The sequence below is a fragment of the Micropterus salmoides genome, unplaced genomic scaffold, assembly GCF_014851395.1.
Source record: "Micropterus salmoides isolate LMB-PRFRI ecotype aquatic unplaced genomic scaffold, ASM1485139v1 Ms_hic_scaffold_19, whole genome shotgun sequence".
Classification (NCBI taxonomy): Eukaryota; Metazoa; Chordata; class Actinopteri; order Centrarchiformes; family Centrarchidae; genus Micropterus; species Micropterus salmoides.
Window position 1 is genome coordinate 28,613,833 of NW_024041039.1, and position 12,901 is coordinate 28,626,733.

The 12,901-nt window shown below is 41.9% G+C and overlaps 1 protein-coding gene across 5 annotated transcripts in view; it reads left to right on the forward strand.

The window, feature by feature from the left end:
- Positions 1-12,901, forward strand: part of ccdc88c (coiled-coil domain containing 88C) — a 47,903-nt gene that overhangs the window by 16,191 nt on the left and 18,811 nt on the right. For 4 of the 5 annotated variants that reach the window (XM_038729655.1, XM_038729658.1, XM_038729656.1 and 1 more), the window contains 18 exons: positions 375-444; positions 1,691-1,749; positions 2,698-2,781; positions 3,930-4,073; positions 4,445-4,659; positions 5,228-5,309; positions 6,999-7,157; positions 7,463-7,609; positions 7,848-7,998; positions 8,110-8,291; positions 8,470-8,607; positions 8,712-8,996; positions 9,108-9,905; positions 10,538-10,665; positions 10,787-10,928; positions 11,273-11,404; positions 11,733-11,894; positions 12,004-12,281. In XM_038729655.1, coding sequence (XP_038585583.1) covers positions 375-444; positions 1,691-1,749; positions 2,698-2,781; positions 3,930-4,073; positions 4,445-4,659; positions 5,228-5,309; positions 6,999-7,157; positions 7,463-7,609; positions 7,848-7,998; positions 8,110-8,291; positions 8,470-8,607; positions 8,712-8,996; positions 9,108-9,905; positions 10,538-10,665; positions 10,787-10,928; positions 11,273-11,404; positions 11,733-11,894; positions 12,004-12,281 — 3,356 coding nt within the window. The remainder of the gene's footprint in view (positions 1-374; positions 445-1,690; positions 1,750-2,697; positions 2,782-3,929; positions 4,074-4,444; positions 4,660-5,227; positions 5,310-6,998; positions 7,158-7,462; positions 7,610-7,847; positions 7,999-8,109; positions 8,292-8,469; positions 8,608-8,711; positions 8,997-9,107; positions 9,906-10,537; positions 10,666-10,786; positions 10,929-11,272; positions 11,405-11,732; positions 11,895-12,003; positions 12,282-12,901) is intronic. The other variant, XM_038729657.1, reaches the window with a different exon arrangement.

Here is a 12,901-nt window from a genome sequence, read left to right on the forward strand (position 1 = left end):
AAGAATTTTCATTTCGGTGCATCCCTAAAAATTTGAGTTATTAGTTTTTTTAACATAAACACACTATCAGCCATCTTTTTTTTTTGTCAATCACAAATATGGATATCCAATATCTTTCAAGCTGTAATACAGTTTTTTGTTGGGTTTTTTTTGGTGCCGACTGAAAGGAGTTTGATAGGAATGTGTGACAAAGATGCACCTAAATACGTTTGTTTGGAACTAGCCAGTTGGCATCTGATGGACTGTTTCTAATGCTCCTGCTGTGTTTGCCAGTCACCATGGTGTGTTATGATTATGACAGTAAAATTGAAAATGTTATTTGTTCTTCATCTCTCTGCCCCACCAACTCCCCAAACTCCTCTTCTTCACTACAGGAGACCTTACGGCAGTTAATAGTCATGCCCCTTCCTAACATCCTCTGCATCGCCAAGGATCCCATATCAGGTAGCGCACACTCCCACACATCAGATACCCTGTTACTAATCACATCCTACATATATATCCATAACCTCCTTGTCTTTAATAGAAATGTATTATAGGCACATATCTTTGCAAATACTCACTCATGACCATACTATACTATATATTGGGATGGTCTTTCTTAACCATTTGTCTACCATCTTATTTATGTAGCTACATTCACCATGAGTGTGAGGAGTTATTCCCTTTCATCACAGGACATAATCTTGTTCACAGTTTCCAAAGTCTGCACTGAATTGTGTAAATAAATGTATGTATGTTTCTTCTACTTGGGTTCTGCAACCATTGCATCATTTTCAACACTGATCTTTGAGAATTGAAGCAGGAGGTTTCTTTTTGCTGCTGATGTTATGATGCATATCAGGCACAGGATTAGGTGGTTAGATTCTTTATTTAATTGCTGCTTGATCGTTTCAAACTTTAACATGTAGTGAAGTTGCATGATGGCCGTCGACTGAAAGAAAATTCATAACAGTATATATTTATTTACCTGATTGCATGTACTCTGTTGCAGTGAACCTCAGTGAGGTTTTCCTGTTTAGATAAAAATGATTAAAAATAAATGTGTGATAGGCTGTTTGCAATGACAGAAACAAAATAATGTGAGTGGGCGATCTGCACTGAATCTTAGAAAGTCTTTCAAACATGTCGTGCTAGGCGTGTTGTTTGCATGAAGAATCACTGATAGAGAGAGAGAGATTTTCCAATCCTCCTAAATTTCGGGTACCTTGTTGTGATATTTTGGTGAACCCAAGTACAAATGACATCATTCTAAGGGAGAAAATATTTCATAATGACTCCAGTGTCTGTGCAGGCAGTGGGTGCCATGAATGCTGTTTAATGATATGATGTTTACTGTGAGAGTCATTGCAGCAAGTAGCAATGCGCAGATTAAAAGTGTAGATACAGCCTGTGTCTTTGCAGAGTTTGCGGTTGCTGTTAAATTGAGTAACATATGAGTCTGCAGTCAGTAGTGAAAACTGAAAGGTTTGAAACCGCCTCAGTCACCATCAACATTTAGAGTATTACTTACTAGGTTCAAAGACTTGCTGTCTTAAGACTTTCTCTTAAAGTGAGTTTTTATTTTCACTTTTGTTCAGCTGTAACACTGTTGCTTGTATGTGAAGTGCTTTGTAAACTCCGCTCCAAAAAGTTGCTGAAAGTTGGTGTGCATTCTGATATACAGTCTGTCTCTGTTTTGTTTTTCCAGCTAAGAGCATGGATGAGCTACAAAATCTTTTGTTGCTGATACTAGGCTGTGCTGTCCAGGTAACATACACATGCTCTCACACACACACACACATACACACACACCCAAACCCTGCAGCTTACTGAACCACCCTGTCTCTCCCAGGAAGCGCATTTGTGTCTGTTTGGTTTTGCATGTCTGAGCACAGCCGTTCAGTGTGCCTGCTGATAAGGTGCAGAGTGGGACTGGATGTGGGTGGGACTGCAGGATCAAAAAGCACATCCAGTCACATGGTACTATATAATGAAAATATTGGGTTTTTCACAGTTTATGAGCCTTGCTTGAAGGCACTGTAACGATAATAAATATTTGTATATGTTAATTAAGTTAACAACAATACTGTGAGTGTATACCAACAAGTTTTGAAATCAATTTTGGGAACCATGAACTCAATTTAAGAATGAACCAGATATGGCAAGTTAGAGTTAACTGGGTTACCTGCAGTTAAAGAGAAAGAGCTCACCATGTGGGAGGTCAGGGCAGAGGTGGTTTCTCTGTCTGAGCCTTGGGAGACGTGGGAATGAGAGACAACAGTTTATTCTTCTTTATATCTCACCTGTTGCTTATCTTCCATTGCTCACGGCTGTTCCGTTTCTCACTGCCTGCTTCCTAATTTCCGTCCCTTTTCTTTCAGTCTTCTCTCCTTTTGTGTCTTTCCCTACCTGTACTGGTTCTACTAGTTCCAGTAAAGAGGGAGGCCACAAGGGAGCAATGAATGGATAAGAGGAAAGGGGGGGGGGTGGATAAAGCCACGTGAAAATGTTATTGATGTTGTGCAAAATAACTCTCCAGCCCAGAAGTGCTCAAATTAACAATAGCTAATCAAACTTGCTTTCTAAATCAAACTACATTTCCCATTGTCCTTTTGTGCTTGACACCAATGTAATGGCAACAGAGAGAAACAATAACTACCACAGTTTTATTCCATGTGTTTTCTGTTTTCATTTCCATTTGTGTGTATGTGTCAGTGTGAGCGTAAGGAGGAGATGATAGAGAAGATCAAGCTGCTGGACATTGAGACCCAAGCTGCCATCGTCTCTCACATCCAAGAGGTGAGTAGAGCACAATGCCAGCCCATGATACATGCAGATCACATGCAGAAGTTCAGATATTTGTTGTTTTTTCCCCTCCAACTTCACTGAAATCATGACTAAACATGATGAATAACTATAAACTAAATTATAAAGACTAAATTAACTAAATAATCTTAATTCAACCTTTTCTGGCACTTTCACCACATCTCAGTCTTCATCAGTGTGTAGCTGGATGATGGAGTTTGCTGATCATGTGACCCAAATATGTATGGATTTTTTACACTGATAACATGTGGGTGTAAGTGGGGGTAGATCGCTCTGTTCAAAGATGGTCTCCAGCATCAGATGTAAATGTCCTCCTTGAACTTTGGCCGTTCAATGACTCCTGCATGAAACTCTGTGCAACATAGAACTTTATCTTAGTTAAGGTGATTAGAGTTCAAATGAGAGATCGGTTTATGTAAATGTAAATGCTCTGTACTTGTATAGCGCTTTTCTGGTCTTTTCGACCACTCAAAGTGGTTTTACACTACATCTGTATTCACCAGCCTAAGTGCTCAACAGCCAGGGGCAAATCGGGGTTCAGTATCTTGCCCAAGGACACTTCGACATGCAGCCAGGGGGAGCCAGGGATTGAACCGCCGACCTTCCGATTAACGGCCAACCCGCTCTACCTCCTGAGCCACAGCCGCCCCCATGTGCAATGTGGCAGTCTTCTTTCCTGTTCACTCGTTAACTTAATATGTTGGTTGATGTTGTTGATATGTTGATATTTGAGCAGCGCAGTTTGATAAATGAGTCACCCAAATACCAGTACCAGATGTCAGGTGGGGTAGAAACTGTTCTCAAGTTACCTAATTATTCTCTTAAGTCCGCTAGAAATGCCTCACACCATGTGCATGTTCTTTTATATCCATGCAGCATGAAATAAATCCAGCATCAGCTAACATCAAGGAACAATATCAGTTTAAAGACCGTGTCCATTTTGATGTGAATGGGATATTTATTATAAATATAAATATAAATCTGCAGCTACTTCAGCAAAACATTTAAGAGAAATGTTAAATATACAGTTGTCCCACTTTATGGCAGAAGGAAGCCACTCTACATCTATGCATAGCTTGACCTATGCTGTATATTGTGCGTGTGTGTTTGTTTTTTTGCAGGTGACTCATAACCAGCTAAATGTTCTTGACCTGTCCTGGCTGGAGGAAGGATCAGAGCTTGCACATGAAGAGCTGGAACCTCTGTCCCGCAACATGGCTGCGTCACTGCGGCAACTGATTGAGCAGAGAGACAAAGCCAGTGAGGTACTGAGACTCTCACACAACAACCAAACAACCACTGATATTGGTATTTTATTAGTAATGATTAAAGATTTTATACACTTAATACTTTACAAAATCTCTGTTAAAAGTCCAGTCATTATTGCCTACTTCCTTTATGATGGATAACATGCAGTAAATTTAGGTACATATGTTTGGTTATTGTGATTCCAATTTGAAGTTTTCCTTTGTGAAATGCTGTAATGAGTTTTCACTTGCACACAATAGTCCATTTATGTCAGGAAATTGGTCAAATTTAAAGATATTACCAGCTGTCAGAAGTCTGCTCGTAGCATTATTTCGATGGGAAAAGAAGACTTAAATGTGAATTTAGCAAAAACACTTCTGCTTTCCAGATGATTGTGGATCTGACCCAGGAGAAGGACTACCTGTTCTGTCAGCAGCCCCAGGAAGGGTGCAGGAACCTGGGGATGGGCAGTCCTGGAGGTGTGGGACTGAATAACGGTGGATCGGCTATGACTGTGTCTGGGCTGACCAAAGAGGAGAAGCAGCATCTGTCTGTGGAGCTCGCTGATACCAAGGCCAAGCTCCGCAGATACCGACAAGAACTGTGAGCCTTTTACAACTTAGTCCAACAAGAAAATTAAAACCTGGATGTTGAAGAGCCTATACAGTATACAAACTATCAAATAATTTCAAGCTGCTCTTATATTTTTATGCTAACATTATATGACTGCTTGTAATGTGAAAGGTGTTTCTCATCGTCAACCCACAGGAACAAAGCTTCCCATGTGGCACATTGCTGGTTTAAGGCAGAACTGTGGTGATACAAGCTGCAGCTGCAAGTCATTATACATCCGACAATGTTTATCACACTGTCGAGTTCTGATGGATATACAGTGTAATCACACAGGGGATCCAACCATTTGGAGATAAACTATACGCTCCCTTTTTACACACAACAACTGGAAGTCATTCTGCATAATATACGGTCTTGATTGTTTTACCTACATATATTAAAGACTAACAGTAAGACAGGTTGACTGTATGTGTCTCCAATCTCATCGTGGTTAGTTGTCAAACTCTTAAATTACTTCAACCTATCTAGACAATACCAGGGTAATAGGTTGTAATATGATTAATTTTTAATAAATGTTTGTGTGTGTTTGTGTTTGCAGGGAGGAGAAAACAGAGCAGCTGATGGATTCAAAACATGAAGTGGAGCGTCAGGATCAGGAGTTACAGAGACTGAAACAAGAGGTCAGTACCTGTTTATAAGCAGTAGTGTCAGCTCTGGATGACTAGAGGAAAGAAAGAGAAGAAAAGCAAACTGGTGTGCATGCTGTCTCTCTAAAGCTAGGGAAACCCCCACCCCCCACCACACTACCATGCCCAACGCCCCAACCCCTCTCAAATCCCATCCAATGCTACCCAATACTTGGAAGTTTTTTTCTTTCCCTGTCCTGTGTATGTGCAGAAATGTGTGTAAAGCTTGATTTATACTCCTACGTAGGGTAGCCATGCATTTATACTTGCGCATCGGTGTCTCTGTCATTCTGCAATTACACCCCCAACGCTTGTTGGCAGTAGCGCTACAGCAGTGGTATTCAATTAGAATTCAAAGAGGTCCAGTTAGAGAAAATTTCCCGAAGCAAAGGTCCGGAACATCAAAACGACTAACTTGCATTATCATTCAGTACCATAACGTATAGTTGGATCAATATATGTTTTTAGTCAACAATGGACTGTCAAATCAAATAATATTTCATAGTCAGTTTTCGCGTCAAACTGGAGGGATCATAAATTACTACTAAATAAACTACTCAAAATGTAAGTAAACTAAAATAAAGTGCTTAATTTTTAGAAAAAACTAAATGAAAAGTGTAGCTTGAAGTGCAGTCTCAACCAATTTTATAATAAAAACTCAACACATCATAGCAAATGAACAGCTGTAATGCCTCCTCTTCTCTTTCATTCCCTCTTATAGAACTACCACTTTCCTACTTTCTCTTGTTCAGTGAGAAACGTGAGCTCTAGTTTGTCCTGCCATCTAGGATTGGAGATCTATGAGAGATTCTGGTTCTGAACTGCCCGTGGGATGAATGTACATGTACAAATCTGTACATTCTTGATTAAAAGCCATGTGAAATCTCTTTTCCCTTTCGTCTCCTCAATTCGTGTGTGTTTCCTCTGGTGAATCTCACGGACTTGACTCGCAAGCATCAGAATGCACAGATTTTACTGGCTGAGCAGAGTCACATGAGACGAGTGGAGCACATGCGATTGGTCTGTGAGTTTCCTGGTCCGCTAAACCAGTACATTAAATGCTAGAAAAGCTGCGTGGGTTAAAATAGCTACGCCCTCACGAGGTAGTAAGTCTCAATAATAAATTGGCTGTAGGTCGGCGGTCCGCCTATTAGTGACCTCTGCGCTACAGCATCCACTGTGTTGACTTTAGCCGGCCGAGCAGGCTAACTTCCGGTTTAGCCCTCCGATAAAGTGTAGGGGGTAAAATTGTATACGTGCGACTGGTGAAGCCTTTTCAAATGTTATCGACCGAATAGATCACATTCTGATAGTGAAACGGGTCATTACGCTGTGACGGTCAAATACACCGCGTTACAGCCACTGGTTTGGCCGCTAGTAGAAGTTACCTCAAAGCAAGGGGCACTTCCTGTCGGCTCGGAGGCATAGCGAGGCTACCCAGCCAACCAATCACAGTTCTTAGTTACATTTTTGAGGAGGTGCACGTCAGCCGACAGCGTCAACGCAGGAATATGAATTGCACTTAAGAGACTACATTGTGTCTTTCTGTCATGTTCTGTATTTAATGAATGTAATGTATGAAAGAGTTTAATTACAAATTAAAGGAGCATCACATTTTTATTTCAGAAGAAAGGTGCCAATATGTTTGTCCATGACAGTAAAACAAAGTGTGTGTGTGTTCAGAACCAGCTTCTGTCTTATGAGGCCCGTTCGGTCAGAGTTTACCGGGATGAGGTAGACTCACTGAGGGAAAGAGGGGCCCGGGTCGACCGTCTGGAGACTGAACTGACCAGATGTAAAGAGAAACTCAATGATGTTCATTTCTACAAGACCAGAATGGAGGTACAAACACAGCCTCACGCTACATACCAATATACACTTTACAGTGGAGCAGTTCTTATTGTTGACGCTATGAGAGACTATATCCTATGTTGGTACTAGACCTGGGCTGGTATGAGATTTTATATCTGGTTGACTTATAACTATAGGATTTATTGAGCACTTTATTTGGATGCTTAGTGTTTTTGAAATGCGATAACCTTTCAGCTGACAGAGGAGACATAAACGCACCATGAAGCCAGACTGACTTAGCAGCTGGCAATGGCATTTCTCTCAATGTGTGTGTATTTATGTGTGTGGTCATTCAGGAGCTCCGCGAGGACAACCTGACTCTGATGGAGACAAAGGTGCTGTTGGAGGAGCAGCTGTCAGCCTCGAGGGCGCGCTGTGATAAACTGCACACATTGGAGAAAGACAATTTGTTACTACGAGCCAAAATACATGACCTGGAAATGGTATTACCCTGTAACTGTTGTGGGTTATTGACATATAGTAATATATGTTCTAGCAACAATTGATAAGTCAAAATAACATGCATAGGCCTTTTTAAAGGGCTTTTACCCATTGTTGCCTTGCATGTCAGTACAAACTACTGCCTATTAGCAATCTCAGTTGAAAGTATTGGTATTAAACTTTTTGCAGAAGTACTCACATGTTTGTTAGGTTTGATAATTGTGTGTGTGTGTTGTACAGGAGAGGGACAATGAACGTCGGAGGTTGGAGGAGCTGGTGGAGGAGAACATGCTGCTGGAGATTGGACAGAAACAGAGTATGAACGAGTCAGCTCATCTAGGCTGGGAGCTGGAACAGCTGGCCAAAAACCAGGACAGCACTGACACAGAGAGTAAAGACACACACTTCTTTCCTATTATTTTCTGTTGTATTGTGTTGTATTTGTGTGAACACAAACGTTCTCTATATTTTGCCAATACAAAAGTATTTTCCTCTGCTACAGCTCGTAAGTCGTTGGTCCATGAGCTGAACGAGTGCGTCTCCAGTCGGGTGTTGAAGCTGGAGAAGGAGAACCGGGAGCTTCAGGCCTCTATAGAGAGGCTGAAAGAGGAGAACCACGTCCTGCAGCAGCAGCAGCTCCACACCCAGGAGCTGGACAGGGAGAACCAAAGCCTCAGCACGAAGGTAGGAGGCCTTAATGTGTTAAAACTCCTCGTACAGTGTGGCTCAGCACAGGCTGGGTCTACAAAATTTACCTGAATTAATGTGGAGGAAGAACAGATTTAAATGTTTCTATTACTTGTTAATCATTTTGTATGTTACTAATAACTACAGTACCTTTTTTATGTTGTTTGTTTGTTAGTTGGAGCGTCTCCAAGGTTTATTGGACCAGGAGAGACTGACCAATCAGGACATGGAGTCTCTGGGAGAGGAAATATTAAAAGAAAAACAGAGTTTGCAGAGAGAAATGCACGCTGTGAGGGCAGAGAAAGACAGACAGGTAGTCAACACAGTCACTCATTCACTCAGGTAAGACATTGTTAATGTTTTTATGAGATACCAAAATGCCATTGACACCTTGTTCCACTCGTCCTGTCCAATCAGATCTCAGAGTTGGAGAATGAGAAGCAGCACCTCTCTGATGTGGTGGCGTCCTTCCAGGAGCGTGCTCAGTCTAATAGCGAGTCGAGGGTCCGCGAGGTGGAAGCGGAGAACCGCCTACTGCACCAGAACATCACTGACACCAGTTCCCGATTGGCCAGCTTAGAAAGCCAACTCAAACTAGCCAATGAGGAGGCAGAGAGGCTGAGGGAGAGGGCGGGACGGTGTGAAGAGGTGGAGAGAGAGGCGGCAAGGCTGGAGAGGAGCAGGGACGCTCTGAACAGAGAGGTAAGAAAATAAGATTTTATTTACAATTCATGTGGGTTTTCTTTATGTTAAACTCTAACTGAACTGATACAAAATTACTAAATGAGCCACACTTTCCTTTTTGGCCTCCAGGTGGTCTCTCTGCGTGCGTGCAGTGAGCGGTCAGAAGCTTTAGAGAAGCAGATGTCCTCCTTGGAGCAGGAGGTGCACAGGCTAAAACGGGAGGCAGAGGAGGCCCAGCGGGAGCTGCAGCGATTGGGGAGGCACGAGGCTGAGAGCAGTCTGCTGTCGAAGGAGAACCTGGACCTGCGCTGCTCCCTGGAAAACCTGCGCTCCTCATCCGCCCGCCTGGCCTCCCTACAGGAGGAGCATAAGGAGACGCAGAGAGAGGCACAGGAGCTGCAGAGGAGGTTGGAGGAGGCCAGAGAGGAAGCACAAGGAGAGAGGAAGAGGGTAGAGAGGCTTGAGCTAAACGTGGCAGCTGTGAACCAGGAGAAACATCGCTTAGAAGAGGAATTACATAAGAGCAAAGAGGAGAGGGAAGAGGCAGACAAAGAGAGGCGGCAGCTGGAGGCCAGAGCAGAGGACCTGAGAAGGGAAGTAGAAGAACTAAAAGAAGAGCGAAGAAGGAAGGAGGAAATTGATGAGGAGAGGAGGAAGCTCCAAGTGGACCTGGACCAGTCAGAGAAGAGCAGGAAGCACCTGGAGAAGGAGAGCTGGAGGATGAGAACACTGCTGGAGAGTAAAGAGGCAGAGCTGGAGGAGAAAGCCAGGCGATTGGCTACAGTGGAGAAAGAACACGCTGCTGTGAGTAAGGAAGTGGATAGGCTGAAAGAGGTGGCAGTCAAAGCCAAGGAGGTAGAGAGGGAGAACAAGGATCTGCAGAAACGGGCGACTATTGACAAGCGGACTCTGGCTACTCTGAGAGAGGTGAGTGGAAGAAGCTTCAGGACACACAGCAAGTCTGCAGAAATGGTCAAGATAGAAGAGCTAAACAATATTTAGGGTTGTCCCCCTGACAACCAGAATAGTACTTGACAAAACAATCAGTCGGTCAATTTATTTACTGTTATTGAGCTTTTAATTGTATCACACCATTTTCATCAGTTTGTCCAGATGTCATGGAAATTTGTTGTGATTAATTTATGGACTTCTCCATGTCTGCTTAAAAGCTGAGTTTCAGATTTCATTCTTGACCTTTTCTAGAGCTTTCAGTTGTGGAGCATATTTACAGTAGCCTACAAACCTTGTCAGTGAACTATGAGTGCAAAAAAAAGAGACAAAACCAAAATAATAGTGATTTTGATTTTAGGTCATATCGTCCAGCCCTAGTCTCAACAATTACCAGCAGAATTAAATAGTTCTACAATAAATATATAACCAAGTTCACTATATCTGAACTGGTATATACAGATTTTAATACAAGACTAATATCGGCTCTACATTCAGACTAATCTACCGTAAACATTATTCTAACCCTGACCTGCATTTTATCGTCTCTATGGAAATGTGTATGCAGAGTTTCAGAGTTGTGTTTTATGTGTGTATCTTTGTGTGTGCAGGAGTTGGTGTCAGAGAAGCTGAGTGTTCAGCAACAGAGTGTTGAGTTGGAGAGAGTCAACGAAGAACTGGAGAAGATTGGACTGAACAGAGAAAAACTACTGCAGCAGGAGCACACACTGGATGACAGGTAGTTTTCTCTGATATGCTGCTATTTTGGTCCTGTTCTAGGGCAATAATCAGATTTAACTGATTTCATGTGTAGAAACAAAGCTTGGATGGGTGATTGATTGGCGGACTGTGTATGTCAGCAGGTACAGGCTGCTGGAGTCCCGGCTGGAGGAAACCGTCCAACAGACAATCAAGATGAAAGAGGAGAAAATCTCTTGTCTGGAAAAGAAATTAGAGGAGAGCAGCAACCTCAATGCTACGCTACGTGCCGAGCTAGCCACTGTAAGGACATACATACAAATTATGTATGTTGTGTATGTTAAAATATAGCATTGCATGTAGTTACTTTAACCTGAATAAATCTTTATACATGCAGCTTGTGTTGTGGGTGGGAAACCTGATGTGAGGGACGGGGAAAAATGAAAAAAGGAGATGGAACATGTGTAAATGTGTTTGTCCATTGCACTGCTGGTACAAAAAAAGATGCGAGTTAGTGATTTCCCACATTAGTGAAAAACAGCTTCAGTATTAAATAATGATAATCTTACAATATTAATTCAGATGTGAATTATAATGAACACTTGTGTGTGTGTGTGTGTTTAAAATATGTTTCTTGTCTGCTGTAGGCTCTGCGTCAGCAACAGCTGGAGGAAGAAAACCACTACTCCCAGCAGCAATTTGGGAGCGACCGAGGTCAAAGGTCAGCCACTGCTGAGCTGCTACGGATCAAAGATCATCTCATTGATGTAGAAAAGAATGTAAGATTTTCCCTTTTTAATTCCTGAATAAAAACCTCACTGTGTATCTCACATTAATTAAGGTTTTTCTTTTTTTATATCATTAGGTATCGCATATATTTGTATTTCTATTTGGATATTTTATGTAGCATATTTATTATTCTTTTGTATGTTTATTTTCCTATACTTTTTAAATTCACCCTTTTTTTTAAATTAGTGTAATAAATGTTATCTGTTTAATTATTGGAGCATCATTGTCACAGGAATTAGTTGATGTGCCTCTTATCTACCATTTGGATGTTTTCTTTTAGTAGCTTAAGTTCTTAATTGGTGCCGTTATTTTGTCCAGAATTCCTCCCTGCAGACAGAGAGCAGTCTATTGAAGGAGCAGCTCAAACAGCTGGAGAACCAGAACACATCTATTAACTACCAGATGGTGACGCTGCAGCGACACACCACCACCCTGCAGGAACAGAATTCAGCCTTACATACACAGACAGCAAAACTACAGGTAAACGAGCTAAGACGTAGCAGTAACATTATTTGAACTATGTTTCTCCAGATAATGTTTTTTATTTATTTATTATCACTGAGTTGTTATGGATCTTACTGTCTCTTAGGTGGAGAACTCCACGCTCTCCTCCCAGAGTGCATCTCTCATGGCCCAGAATGCTGTGCTGCAGGGCCAAGTCACCGCCTTAGAGGCTGAAGTAGAGTCGTGGCAGCGACAGCGTGAAGAGGCGTGGCGAGGCAGAGAAAGCGTGCTAAGCGACCACGAGCGCCTGCTCAGTGTTCATGAGAGGCAAGCGCAAGAGTATGAGCAGCTGATCAGTCAGCACACTGCAGTGAAAGCCAAACAGAGGGCGCTAGAGAGTGAACACAGGGCGCTGCACAGCAAGTAAGTGAATAACATACAAACACACTGAAGTTAACGCAGGACCACAAAATTATCAGGGAGGAAAATGTAGTAAATTATAATCACTTACGTCTTTTGTTCTTAAGGTTGTTATTTATGAACTGTGTATAATATTACTTAAGTTTGCCTTTTGAGTCAGATGGCAAATGAACATTCATCAGCTTTTAATGGAAGAAGCTCAAATAAATTTAGTCTTTGTGAAATGGCGTCACAGTGAAATGGCGATTGGAGTACCTTTATCTTTCGTAATGTGACATTTGTAAGTGAAACGGAGTGTGAACTGTGGGACTGTTCACCTCCATCCATATCTCCGTCACCGTTGTTAGAGAGGTGGAGGGGAGGGCATGAGTTAAATTAATTAGACCCCAAACACATTCTTTGGAAATGGAAACGAAGCTTTTTCTAGCTGAAATACAAACCCACACCTCCTGCTGTGATACTAAATAAAGGTCAAGTGCGGTTTTAAAGGAAGAGGAAAAAGTACCATTATTTCTTATCAGTTCCAAACAAAATAGACATCAGCTGGTGTTTAGTAGGTATAAATCTATATTTAGGTCATAACTAAATTTGGCCTGTCTAGTAAGTAGCTACACTGTAATCCT